The 13,138-nt window shown below is 41.0% G+C and overlaps 1 protein-coding gene across 6 annotated transcripts in view; it reads left to right on the top strand.

Moving 5' to 3' along the window:
* LOC137249799 (zinc finger protein 892-like) overlaps positions 1–13,138 on the top strand; it is a 185,026-nt gene that overhangs the window by 88,156 nt on the left and 83,732 nt on the right. For 5 of the 6 annotated variants that reach the window (XM_067781728.1, XM_067781727.1, XM_067781726.1 and 2 more), the window contains exon 8: positions 8,916–9,014. The exons of the other annotated variant lie outside the window; for it this stretch is intronic. In XM_067781728.1, the coding sequence (XP_067637829.1) occupies positions 8,916–9,014 (99 nt within the window). The remainder of the gene's footprint in view (positions 1–8,915; positions 9,015–13,138) is intronic. 6 annotated transcript variants of the gene reach the window in all.

Here is a 13,138-nt window from a genome sequence, read left to right as displayed (position 1 = left end):
TCCTTGCCTTGAACATCGCAAATATTATTACATAAATAGGATTTAGAAAGTGTAAGTAAGGGCACACTTATTGCGTTTTGGTTTAGAACGCCTCAAACATGTTTGAGGTTTATCTTGGCAATACCGATCAATTTTCCAAAACTGTTTGTAGCCTAACTTGTACCAGTGCTCTCACGAACATACTATCGACGCTCAGCTCGCATAAAAGTTTGCAATAACATTGTTAATAAGAAGTTAAACTGTTAAACTTAGCGTTAGTTATAAACTGATCACAAGGTCATCTATCGGTACAGACAATCAATTGCCGGCTCGTTTTATTCCCTCTGGAAGAATCCCAGAAATCCGGCCTTAATTTCTGACGGAGGCCGCAACCTTAGCTGTTCGTGCCCATCTGGCAACCCTGTTATTCCAATGCGAAGGAATGTAATGAAAGAATATGAAATGTCATTGTTTTAGATCTTCTTCTTGCTCTTGCTTTTATTGAATGTAATTTTACATAGTTCAACCCGCTGAAGTAATTAAAAAGTTAAAAGTTTATACAAATTTGTGTGTTACTTCATTTACAACCGCTATCGTTGCAAATGCATAAAGTTGCGTACAATAAGAAGTTCCTGCATCTAAGGTCGTATACATTAATAATTTAATTACCCAACATACATTTATTTTGGTTGTTGTACGCAACAAGCTGGTCCTGCGAGCCGGATACTGCCGGCACACGTACATACATACATACATAGTTGCGAGTCACAATCTGCAACTAAATTTCATCGGAATTGAATCTTTTGTGCTGAAAAAAGGTTATAAACCAACGTAAAACTTTTCTAAAGCTAATCAAAGGTTTTTGCTGGTACAAGTGCGGGTTTAAATACACATTTAGTAGTAACATTTTCACGTGTATAACATAACCCCAAATCTGCAAATCACGCCATGTCGAAACTAAAGGTGAGCGATTCTGCATTGAATGCAATCAAGCGATATGTGGTAACAAGCAAAAAGGATGAGTTAGCCTTAGATAAGGAATCGGTAGAAACATATCTACAACTTCTCGAGGAGCAGTGGCTCCGATTCGCTGACGCTCAACAAGAAGTAGAGTTGTCGTGCGGTGAAGAAAACGCAGCGGTTGAAGAGCAATCGCGTGCACAGGCAGAATAATGGTACATTACAGCAAAGGCGAATTTCAAACGTCTCATCGGAACCCCTGAAACCCCGCGTATACCTACGGCAACAAGTTTTTCATCGTCTCCAGTGCAACTACCCAAGTTACAGTTACCCACTTTTAGCGGCGATCCTACAAATTGGCTGGCTTTTCACGACGCCTTTCAGTCACTCGTACATAAAAATGCGAGCTTGTCTGATAGTCAGAAATTGCATTATTTGCGTAACTGTCTTCAAGGTGAGGCACTTCAACTTGTAATTAGTCTACAAATATGCGATGCCAACTACAGTGCGGCGTGGGACTTACTCACCGCACGGTACGAAGTTTTGCGTGTCATGGTCGACGCTCATTTTAAAGCTATTTTCGCGATCGAAAAAGCACCGCGAGATACTGGTAAGGCTATTAAGCAAATTCTAAACGTCACTATGCAGCACGTTGGTTCACTTCGTGCGTTAGGTAGGCCTGTCGAATATTGGGACGACTGGCTCATTCACATCACGGTTTCAAAACTGGCTTACGAGACCAGAAAACAATGGGAGCTTTCGCTAGTCAAGGATGCTTTGCCTACCTTCGAAGAGTTGGTCGAATTTTTAGAAATACGCGCTCGCTCGCTGGAAATGTTGCCGACGACTACTACACTGTCGACGACATCCCAAGGAGCGCGTCAGCTCAAAGTAGCAGCGAAGACTACAACAAACGTCCTTCATGCGGTTGATGAACAGCACACACCGTCTTCCAACTCTAGTGCCGTAGCGAACGTAGCACCCTGTATGCATTGCAATGCCAAACACAACATCTACGCTTGCCCAAGTTTTCGTAAATTAGATGTCGCTTCTAGGTTTGCAGTTATTAAGAAACACAGCGCTTGCCTCAATTGTTTGAGCAAAGGCCATTTTATAGCAAAGTGTCGTAGTTCATCAGTATGCAACATCTGCCGACGTCGACATCACACCTTACTTCATGGTGGCAATGAAAGTAACACCTCCGGTGCTGATCTAAATGTGCATGCTTCTCCGTTCGTAAAGCCGCAACGCAATCTTTTTATACAAAATTCTACGTCTTCAACAATGAATGATTCAACCGCAACGTCGTCTATAAATGCCAACCCTGATGCACCGCATCTTGGTTGTGTAGCATCTCACCACGCTGAAGCTGACAAGGCCATCTTGTTGGCAACTGCGGAAGTCTACCTGCAAGACCATGCAGGTCGATGGCAACCCGCACGAGTGTTGTTTGACAACGGCTCACATGCATCCTTCGTGACAGAGGCCTGCATCCAACGCCTTCGTTTACCTAGAAAACCTTCGGCAGCTCATGTCACTGGGATTGGTTCGTCAGATGGTGGTCAAGTTAAAGGAGAGACCGTGCTCTCACTCACACCTCGATCTCTTGCTACGAATTTTACAATCAATTCGCTTATATTACCGAAGATCACAAACGATCTACCTAGCGTTTGTGTACAGATGCCATCTTGGCCTCACATACAAAATCTCGATCTCGCTGATCGGCACTACGCCAAACCTGGGCCTGTCGATGTTTTAATAGGTATGGACGAAATGGATAAATTTTTGCTATCTGGGCTCTGTAAGGGGCCGCCTAATACACCTATGGCACAAAACACAGTTTTCGGTTGGGTACTTTTCGGAAAAGCCATGCGTTCATCCAGTCCCGATACTGGTCTTCTCTCACTTCATTGTGATGTGCCACTCATTAGAATGGTGAGTAAGTTCTGGGAACTCGAGGAGTTTCCGCCTAAGCAATTTTTAACTGTTGAAGAAGAGGCTTGCGAAAAGCACTTTCGCCAGCATTGCCGCCGCGCCAAAGACGGGCGCTATATAGTTCGCCTGCCTTTTAAGGAGTCTGTACCTTTAGGTGAGTCGAGAAACATATCTATACGAAGTTTGCTACGAATGGAAAAACGTTTCGCTATGGATGACGAGCTACGTCGACAATATTCCGAGTTTATGCGGGAGCTCTTAAGTATGGGTCACATGGAGCCCGTGGGTGATGCGCCACCGCATAAAAGCTACTACATGCCACACCATGCTGTGGTGAAAGACACTAGTTCCACCACTAAACTTAGAGTGGTTTTTAACGCTTCGATGAAAACATCGACCGGTTTCTCGTTGAACGACGCTTTAATGATAGGCCCACAGCTACAAGAGGATCTGTTCTCTATAATGGTACGTTTTCGGACTCATCGCTACGCTATGATGGCCGACGTCGAAAAAATGTATCGACAAGTTCACGTATATGAAGAAGATGCTGACTACCAACGCATAGTCTGGCGTGATGCACCAACCGAACCTATTCGAGACTATCGAATGCTCCGTGTAACTTACGGCGTCGCTTCGGCTTCACACTTGGCCGTACGTTCTCTGCACCAAGCAGCTTTAGATGCCGATGAAGAGCACAAAGAAGCCGCTAGAGTCATCATGCGCGATTTTTACATGGACGATCTCCTCACGGGATCGTTTTCTATCGACGAACTTATGAAGCTGCAAAGTAATATAACCGTAGTTCTATCTAACGCTGGGTTCGAGTTACGTAAATGGGCCTCAAATTGCAATGAGCTTAAGGAAAATATACCGCACGCATCGAAACAAATTTCGCACTTGTTGGCTGACAGCGATGAAGTACGTACATTGGGTACTATTTGCAACACGAGCGACGATTATTTATCGATAGCAGTGAACTTAACACCAACGCCTGCAATTCTTACGAAAAGAGCTTTTTTGTCGGACTCAAGTAAAATCTTCGATCCACTCGGATTAATCGCACCTTGTACAATTTTATCGAAAATTTGGCTGCAGCGAATTTGGCGAGCGGATATTGATTGGGACGAACCAGTGCCTGTCGATGTCGCGAAGGAATGGCTTGCTTATCGTCAGCAGTTGCCTGAGCTCACTGCACTCAAATCAAATCGTTGGATTGGCACCGGCGAAATTTACGATCACGTCTTCACGGACGCATCGCAACGCGCCTACGCTGCCGCACTTTACTGTCGCACGCAAATACTCGATGGAAAATTTAAGGTAGTTTTAGTCGCCGCACGCGTAAAAGTCGCGCCTTTAAAAAGTACGACCCTTCCACGCTTAGAATTGTGCGCAGCGCACCTAGGCGCTAAATTTGTCAAGCAGATCCAGCTAAGCTTCGGTGGTAATATGAAAAGGTTATATGCGTGGACTGACTCGACTATAACTCTAGCTTGGTTAAAAAGTCATCCAAGTCGATGGTCAGTCTTCGTAGCGAACCGCGTAGCCGCTGTGCAGGAAGTTTTGGCTCCTCAGTGTTGGCGACACGTCCGTTCAGAGGATAATCCAGCGGACTGCGCATCTAGAGGATTAACTCCTTCGTATCTACTCGCGCATTGTCTTTGGTGGCAAGGCCCAAGTTGGTTATCCGAAGGTGAAAATCAGTGGCAACATCAGACGAACGAAGATTTGGAACAAATGATGAAACTCGATCCAACTGCTAGTTCCGAATTACGAAATACCAAGTCCGTATCGCATCTCACTCAAGCAACAGAAGAGTGGGACCTATTAGCAAGATGTAATTCGTACACTAAACTAAAGAGGGTTATGGCCTACGCTATACGCTTCATCAAAAATCTACAATCAGCAGTCAACGCACTACTGGCGCTCTCACCTGCGGTGAAATTCGTCACGCTGAAAATACTCTGGTAAAGTATATCCAAACTAACGCTTTTCCGAAAGAGATTGTTTCTTGCAGGTCAAACAAACCTATACCATTGCGAAGTACTCTAATCCGGCTTCAACCTTTTTTGGATCCTGAGGGCATTCTCCGTGTTGGCGGGAGGATAAAACGTGCTTCGGTCTCTGCAGACGTCAAACACCCTATAATTCTACCGAAAAACTCAGTCCTGGCTAAGCTAATAGTTCTCGACATTCATCGCAGCACGCTTCACGCCGGTCCGCAAATTATGCAAACCGTTCTTCAACGTCGTTTTTGGGTTATGAGTTCTCGGAATCTCGTTCGCGCAGTCTACCACAACTGCGTAAAATGTAAACGTATAAACCGTCAACCGCTAGGTCAAGCGATGTCGGATCTGCCAAGCAGCCGCCTAACAAGTTATCGATGTTTTTTGCACAGCGCTGTCGACTTTGCAGGACCCTATTTTATCAAGTTCTCTCAAGGCAGAGGAGCTAAATCATGCAAGGCATATATATGCAGTTTCATATGCATGAGTACTGGGGCAATGCATCTCGAACTCGTCGGAGATCTCTCCTCACCAGCGTTTATTGCCGCTCTTTCGAGATTTATAAATAGAAGGGGTTATTGCCATCATATCTATTCGGACAACGGCACCAATTTCGTAGGTGCTGAGAAAGAGTTATACGCCGCCTACCACCGCTGCTTGAGAGATGAAAAAGTTACCTCGTATCTGGCAAATATGCAATTGACATGGCACTTTAACCCGCCGAGCGCGCCACATATGGGTGGCTATTGGGAGACAGGGGTGAAGCGAGTTAAATATCACCTGAAACGAGCTCTGGGTAATTCATTATTAACATACGAAGAATTTTCTACGCTGTTGACGGAAGTTGAAGCTTGCGTCAACTCTCGACCGCTCTATTGGCACTCTGCTAATGCTGATGACCTGGAAGTTCTCACCCCTGGTCATTTCCTGATTGGTGAGCCAGTCAAGGCGCTGCCTGAACCTGATACCGAAAATTTCTCAGGAAGGTTGCGTCAAAGATGGCAAGCTATTAGCGCAATGCGACAACATTTTTGGTACCGTTGGCGAAACGAATATCTCGTCAACCTACAACAAAGGGCTAAATGGTTTCGTTCCTCCGCAAATCTAAAGGAAGATGACGTCGTCATCATTCACGATCCAACTAGCCCACCTACTAAATGGCGACTTGGGCGTGTCATTCAGTGTCATCCTGGTACAGACGGATTAGTACGCGTAGTAAGACTGAAGACTGCCGATGGTGAATTGGTTCGGCCTATAGCGAAACTAACGTTGCTGCCAACACAAGATGAGTCTGTACTGTAATGTTGATCTCTTAATACATATGTATTTGAAATGTAAATATTTAACTATCTAAGATATTTTTAGTAATTGAAATGTGAATTCAATTTGTAAACATGAATTTAATTTCGAACTCTTATCGGTCGTTCAAGGCGGCCGGCATGTTCGTGCCCATCTGGCAACCCTGTTATTCCAATGCGAAGGAATGTAATGAAAGAATATGAAATGTCATTGTTTTAGATCTTCTTCTTGCTCTTGCTTTTATTGAATGTAATTTTACATAGTTCAACCCGCTGAAGTAATTAAAAAGTTAAAAGTTTATACAAATTTGTGTGTTACTTCATTTACAACCGCTATCGTTACAAATGCATAAAGTTGCGTACAATAAGAAGTTCCTGCATCTAAGGTCGTATACATCAATAATTTAATAACCCAACATACATTTATTTTGCTTGTTGTACGCAACATTAGCGTTAGAGCGTGAACTTATAAGACACCGTTACCCCGGCGACCCCCAAATAAGGGACATAAACTAACGCATCAGACCGATCGGTCGCACCTATTAGATGGGGCGAAGCACTGCTTCAACAACAACAACAACATTTCATCGCAAACCTACTACTTGCCAATCATCAGCTTTCGAAAACTACACGCACCACCACCGCGCTAAGCGCTATCAACACACAGAAAAATTGCAGATTTAATAAAAAATCGCACCACAGAACCACAGAACAACACTCGTTGCGCTAGACTTATCAAAAGCCTTTGATACAGTAAATCGGCACTTTACTCTTCTTCCTTCTAGTGACAAAAGGTAAACTGCAAATTACCTGTCTGGTGGGCAGGTATCGGTGCAATTCAGGAGCGTGACATCTAAACTCAGAAGAATTAAACAAGGGGTGCCAAGGGTGGCTTTTGTGTAACTATCTACTGTCGGGCTACCATTGTGTCCTACGCCAATGACTGCACAGGTCCCAGGCCCACCCTTTGATAAGCTATGCAATAAAATAAACACCATGTTGTTGTCGTTGTTGTTGTAGCGATAGGGTTACTCCCCGAAGGCTTTGGGGATTATCGATGTGATTGTCATTTGCCCGATACAGATCCGGTGCGATCCGGTAACACAGCACCATTAAGGTGCTAGCCCGATCATCTCGGGAACGATTTATATGGCCACATTAAACCTTCAGGCCATCCCTCCCTCCCACCCCCAAGTGAAACAGGATACGCCACGGATAGGTGAGGTTGACAATTGGGTTTGGAAAAGCTATATATTGCGCTGGCAACCTGAAAGGATTGTGCTACACAGCCCCTTGAATCTGGTATTTTAGTCGCCTCTTACGACAGGCATACCTACCACGGGCATATTCCGACCCCCTAAGCCGCTGGGGGAAAATTAACACCATCTCCCTAGTCTCTTCAGATCCTTCGGCTCGACCTTATTTAGAACGGCGATAAGACAAATGTTAACCATATTGGAAAATCACGTCGATTGCATTACGCTACCGACTGTCTTACATCCAAAAATACTTAGGTGTGACGTTCTATCCTTTAGGCGAGTATGTATCCGCAATTGTACCTAAAATCCAGAGCAGTACCAAAATCCTCAAATCTCTTGCCGGCAGCCGGCAAATATAAAGAAACGATCATTACCACTTCCATATACCCCAGCGGGTTAGGGGGCTTAGAATATACCAGCGGCAGGTATGCCTGTCGTAAGAGGCAACTAAAATACCAAATTGATTGAAGGGTTTGTGTAGGGTATTCCTTTTATTGTGTTGCCAGCGCAAATTATAGCTTCTCCAACCCAATTTTCAACCTCACCTACCCGTGGCAAATCGTGTTACGTTAACAGCCGAGGCTCTAGCGACCCCAAGTTCCTCATGGATCTAGGGGATAGTAGGGCGGGATGGCCTTGAAGGTTTCATGTGGTCATACTAAATCGTTCCCGAGATGGTCGGGCTGGTGCCTTAATGGTGCTTGTTACCAGAGCGTACCGAATCTGCATCCGACAAAGGACCATCAACATCCTTATGGCTACAACAACAACCACTTACAAAGCAATTGGCCGGCCCCTTGCTTGCTATGTGTCCTCAATATGACTGCCGAGCCTTAAGTATACACACTGGAAGAAATTACAGGCCTGTCAAAACTCTGCTACCAGAGCTGCTACGGGTTGTCTGTTATTGTTCCCAGAACACTATTTACACTGAGGCGAGAATACTCCCCATAAGGGGGGGAATGAAATACTGAACAAAAAATTGTTGCTGAATACTCAGAGACCTGTGTATCCGAATAGTTTGAAGCAGCACCGCCTTCCAGGGACTTGAGAAGTCATCTCCGCAAGCATTATGAGAAAATACGGCACCTGAGAACTCAGCCGTAAGACGCCTTTCTGCCTAGCCCACCCTATTGAAACTGCAACTTTTCTCGGACACCTGTCTAGGATATTGATGACAATTTGTGAGTAGTCGCACTTCTTGGATGGGACGAAGCACTGCTACAACAACAACAACAACAACATTGACGTATAGCGTAAATTTGAAGTAATCGCTTTTAGGATAGGTGAATAGCACAATCGATATCGCAAGAAAAAATCTTTAGTCTATTTTTGTTCTTTTACTGTGGATCCGACTTTGGTTTAGCCATAGGTTCCCATCGCGTGTTTTAAATGCATTGTTACCATCACATCTACAGCGATTTCAATTATAAACAATGTTATTCAAATAATGGCATACATAATAATAATAAAATTTGCAGCAAATCCAATATATCGGAGAAAATGAAAATGATGATTTGGAAAATGAGGATGATCAAATCCATAGTGACTCACCGAAAAACAATTCGAGAGAAATAAAGGTAAGTTTGCTTAACTTACTTCTATCGCTCCGCAAGTATGTATCATGTGTTAGTTCTTATGTTGACGATGTTGGTTTGAAAGCTCTGCATAAATACTCTACATTCTGGAAAGCTGCTACAGTGACAGTTCTTATAACAACATAACATTTTATATCAACCTTGAATTCTGAAAAATTGTCGGTGCACGAATAGAACGGATTGCAATACTACGAGAGCAAAGGAATATTAGGCCGAGCTTCTCTTCCAATTTGCGTCTTGCTCCTTTTTTAATTTTTTCTGCAAATTTACGGGACAAAATCTACATGTTTTACGCCGAATCCGAACGACATCTGGAAGGTAGATGAGTTTTCACTGAGAAGCTTTTCATGGCAGAAATACACTCCGGTGTTTGCCGAGGGTCGCTTAGAAAAACATTTTTCTAATTGAAAAAACTTGGTGTTAACAAAATACCACCAAATTACGAAAAGCAATTGAGGCAGAGTTGCATTTTTATTTCCTATAATTCGTTGCACAAAATAAACATAGGTTTGGTCAAACCATATGTAAATTGCACCGATTGCATAACATTTTTGCGTGTATTTTGTTGCTCTGACTACAATCCGTGCAATCCGTCCACGCAGAGAATAAAGCCCCTCTAAATTCTAGCACCACCGTACTCTATTCAAGCTTTACATGTTCTTACATTTTTGTTCTTGAAAAACGAACGATCAATTCTTAAAATAACAACCTTGTGCTTGATCTGACACCATTGAAAAGAGAACGGCTGGTCTTAAAATATGAACAAATGTTCACAACAAATGAGAACAATGTTCTTAAATTAAGTTAAAGAAAAAAGTAACGGTACAATTCGCGTGCACAAAAATGTTAAAAACAACATTTGACACAAGCTATCAGGCATTCGTAGTGTCCCAGCGTTTATAATGTTGCGGATGTGATCGTGTGGCGCGAGTTCGATCACCATCAACCTCTGAAACTTTTTTAAACATTTATTTTCCGTTCAATTCGATTTTCGATTCACATATGCACAGGTAATTCTCAAACTTGTTATGAAATATTTTAAGTATATATGCAGATTACATCATCAAATAAGAATCTCTCAATAATGAAAAATTATTATTAATAAAGAACAAGTATGGAAGCCTAAGTTCGAGTGTAACCGAACATTACATACTCAGCTGAGAGCTTTGGAGACAAAATAAGGGAAAATCACCATGTAGGAAAATGAACTAGGGTGACTCTAGAATGTGTTTGTACGATATGGGTATCAAATGAAAGGTGTTAATGAGTATTTTAAAAGGGAGTGGGCCTTAGTTCTATAGGTCGACGCCTTTTCGAGATATCGCCATAAAGGTGGACCAGGGGTGACTCTAGAATGTGTTTGTACGATATGGGTATCAAATGAAAGGTGTTGATGAGTATTTTAAAAGGAAGTGGGCCTTAGTTCTATAGGTGGACGCTTTTTCGAGATATCGCCATAAAGGTGGGCCAGGGGTGACTCTAGAATGTGTTTTTACTATATGGGTATCAAATGAAAGGTGTTAATGAGTATTTTAAAAGAGAGTGGGCCTTAGTTATATAGTTGGACACCTTTTCTAGATATCGCCATAAAGGTGGACCAGGTGTGACTCTAGAATGTGTTTGTACGATATGGGTATCAAATGAAAGGTGCTAATGAGTGTTTTAAAAGGGAGTGGGCTTTGGTTGTATATGTGAATGCGTTTTCGAGATATCGACCAAAATGTGAACCAGGGTAATCCAGAACATCATGTCGGGTATCGCTAATTTATTTATATATCTAATACCATGGCAGGAATACCATGATTCCAAGGGCTTTTGATTTCGCCCTGCAGAACTTTTTCATTTTCTTCTACTTAATATGGTAGGTGTCACACGCATTTTACAAAGTTTTTTCCAAAGTTATATTTTGCGTCAAAAAACCAATTCAATCACCATGTTTCATCCCTTTTTCGTATTTGGTATAGAATTATGGTATTTTTTCATTTTTCGAAATTTTCGACATCGAAAAAGTAGGCGTGGTCATAGTCGGATTTCGCCCATTTTTAGTACCAAGATAAAGTGAGTTCAGATAAGTACGTGAACTAAGTTTAGTAAAGATACATCGATTTTTGTTCAAGTTATCGTGTTAACGGCCAAGAGGAAGGATAGACGGTCGACTGTGTATAAAAGCTGGGCGTGGTTTCAACCGATTTCGCCCATTTTCACAGAAAACAGTTACCGGCATATAAGCTATGCCCTTATCAAATTTTACAAGGATTGGTAAATTTTTGTTCGACTTATCGCATTAAAAGTATTCTAGACAAATTAAATGAAAAAGGGCGAAACCACGCCCATTTTGAAAATTTCTTTTATTTTTGTATTTTCTTGCACCATATCATTACTGGAGTTGAATGTTAACATAATTTACTTATATACTGTAAAAATATTCAATTGTTTGTTAAAATTTTACTTAAATTTTTTTTTTTTTTTAAAGTGGGCGTGTTCGTCATCCTATTTTGCTAATTTTTATGTAGCACACATATAGAAATAGGAGTAACATTCCTGCCAAATTTTATCATGATATCTTTAACGACTGCCAAATTACAGCTTGCAAAACTTTTAAATTACCTTCTTTTAGAAGTGGGCGGAGCCACGCCCATTGTCCAAAATTTTACAAATTTTCTATTTTGCGTCATAACGTCAACGCACCTACCAAGTTTCATCGCTTTATCCGTCTTTGGTAATGAATTGTCGCACTTTTTCAGTTTTTCGAAATTTTCGATGTCGAAAAAGTGGGCGTGGTTATAGTCCGATTTCGTTCATTTTAAACAGCGATCTGAGATGAGCGCCCAGGAACTTACATACCAACTTTTATTAAGATACCCCAAAATTTACTCAACTTATCGTGGTTAATTTGCAGATGATACACTACTATAATATAGTAGTATATTATACTACCAGAAATTCATGTCAGGAGTGTATTGCTAGGTTGAACTATAACTTAAAATTTATCTATAACTATATTAGTATGAACAAGCTATATTAGTATGAAAAACTCAACGTTAAAAAAACGAAAGCAATTGTAATCAACGGCGAATCGGAAGATATTATTATAGTTAATGATGAAATAATAGATAAAGTTGACGAAATTAAATATCTAGGCATTGTCATCGACAAAAAATTTAATTTCGATAAGCATATAGATTATATCTGCAGTAAAATCTCAAAAAAAAAAAAATTGGATTTTTCCGAAGAATTCGCAAAAATATATCTATCAACAGCGCCGTATAGATATTTAATGTAATGATCAAGCCACATTTTGAATACTGTTCGACCATTTTATTCCTGGGATCCACACAGATAAAAAGCAGGCTGCAAAAACTACAAAACAAAGGGATGCGGTGCATACTATTATGTAATAGGCTGACACCAATCACATATATGTTAGAAACTCTGAAATGGTTAAATATCAATCAAAGAACAATTATAAACGTACTTCTTTTTGTGTTTAAAATGAAATATCACCTACTACCAAAGTACTTACGAGCCAAATATCATATGTAGGAGATGTGCAACCCTACGACTTAAGGAACAAGAATGATTTTAGAATTAAATTTTATAAATCCAATAAGGCACAAAATGTTTTCATGTATAAAGGTCTTAAACTTTTTAATGAATTGCCAAGCAATATAAAAAACGAAAGAAATATTAAAATATTGAAAAGACTGATAATATATCATATTAGAGAATATTATAGCTCACAATGAGCCAATTAGCTATTGCTAAGATTACCGATTTTGTATTACTAAATTGTACCTGAAAGTTTTAAATAGCTACGGCTAAATAAAGAAGCTAATAATAATAATAATAATAATAAAAACCGACGGACGGACGGACATGGCTAAATGAATTTCTTTTTTCGTCCAGATTATTTTGATATATAGAAGTCTATATCTATCTCGATTTGTTTATGCCGTTACGGATTACCGTTATGCGAACAAAATTAATATACTCTGTTAGCTCTGCTCAGCTGAGTATAATAAATGGGTACCTAATAAAAAAATTACCTTCCCACTCCCACCAATGATGAATCACAAACCGTTCATGAATTGAGAAAAAATATGTAT

The sequence above is a fragment of the Eurosta solidaginis genome, chromosome 4, assembly GCF_040869045.1.
Source record: "Eurosta solidaginis isolate ZX-2024a chromosome 4, ASM4086904v1, whole genome shotgun sequence".
Classification (NCBI taxonomy): Eukaryota; Metazoa; Arthropoda; class Insecta; order Diptera; family Tephritidae; genus Eurosta; species Eurosta solidaginis.
Note: the sequence above shows the minus strand (reverse complement) of the source record. Positions and strands in the feature narration are given on the sequence as shown.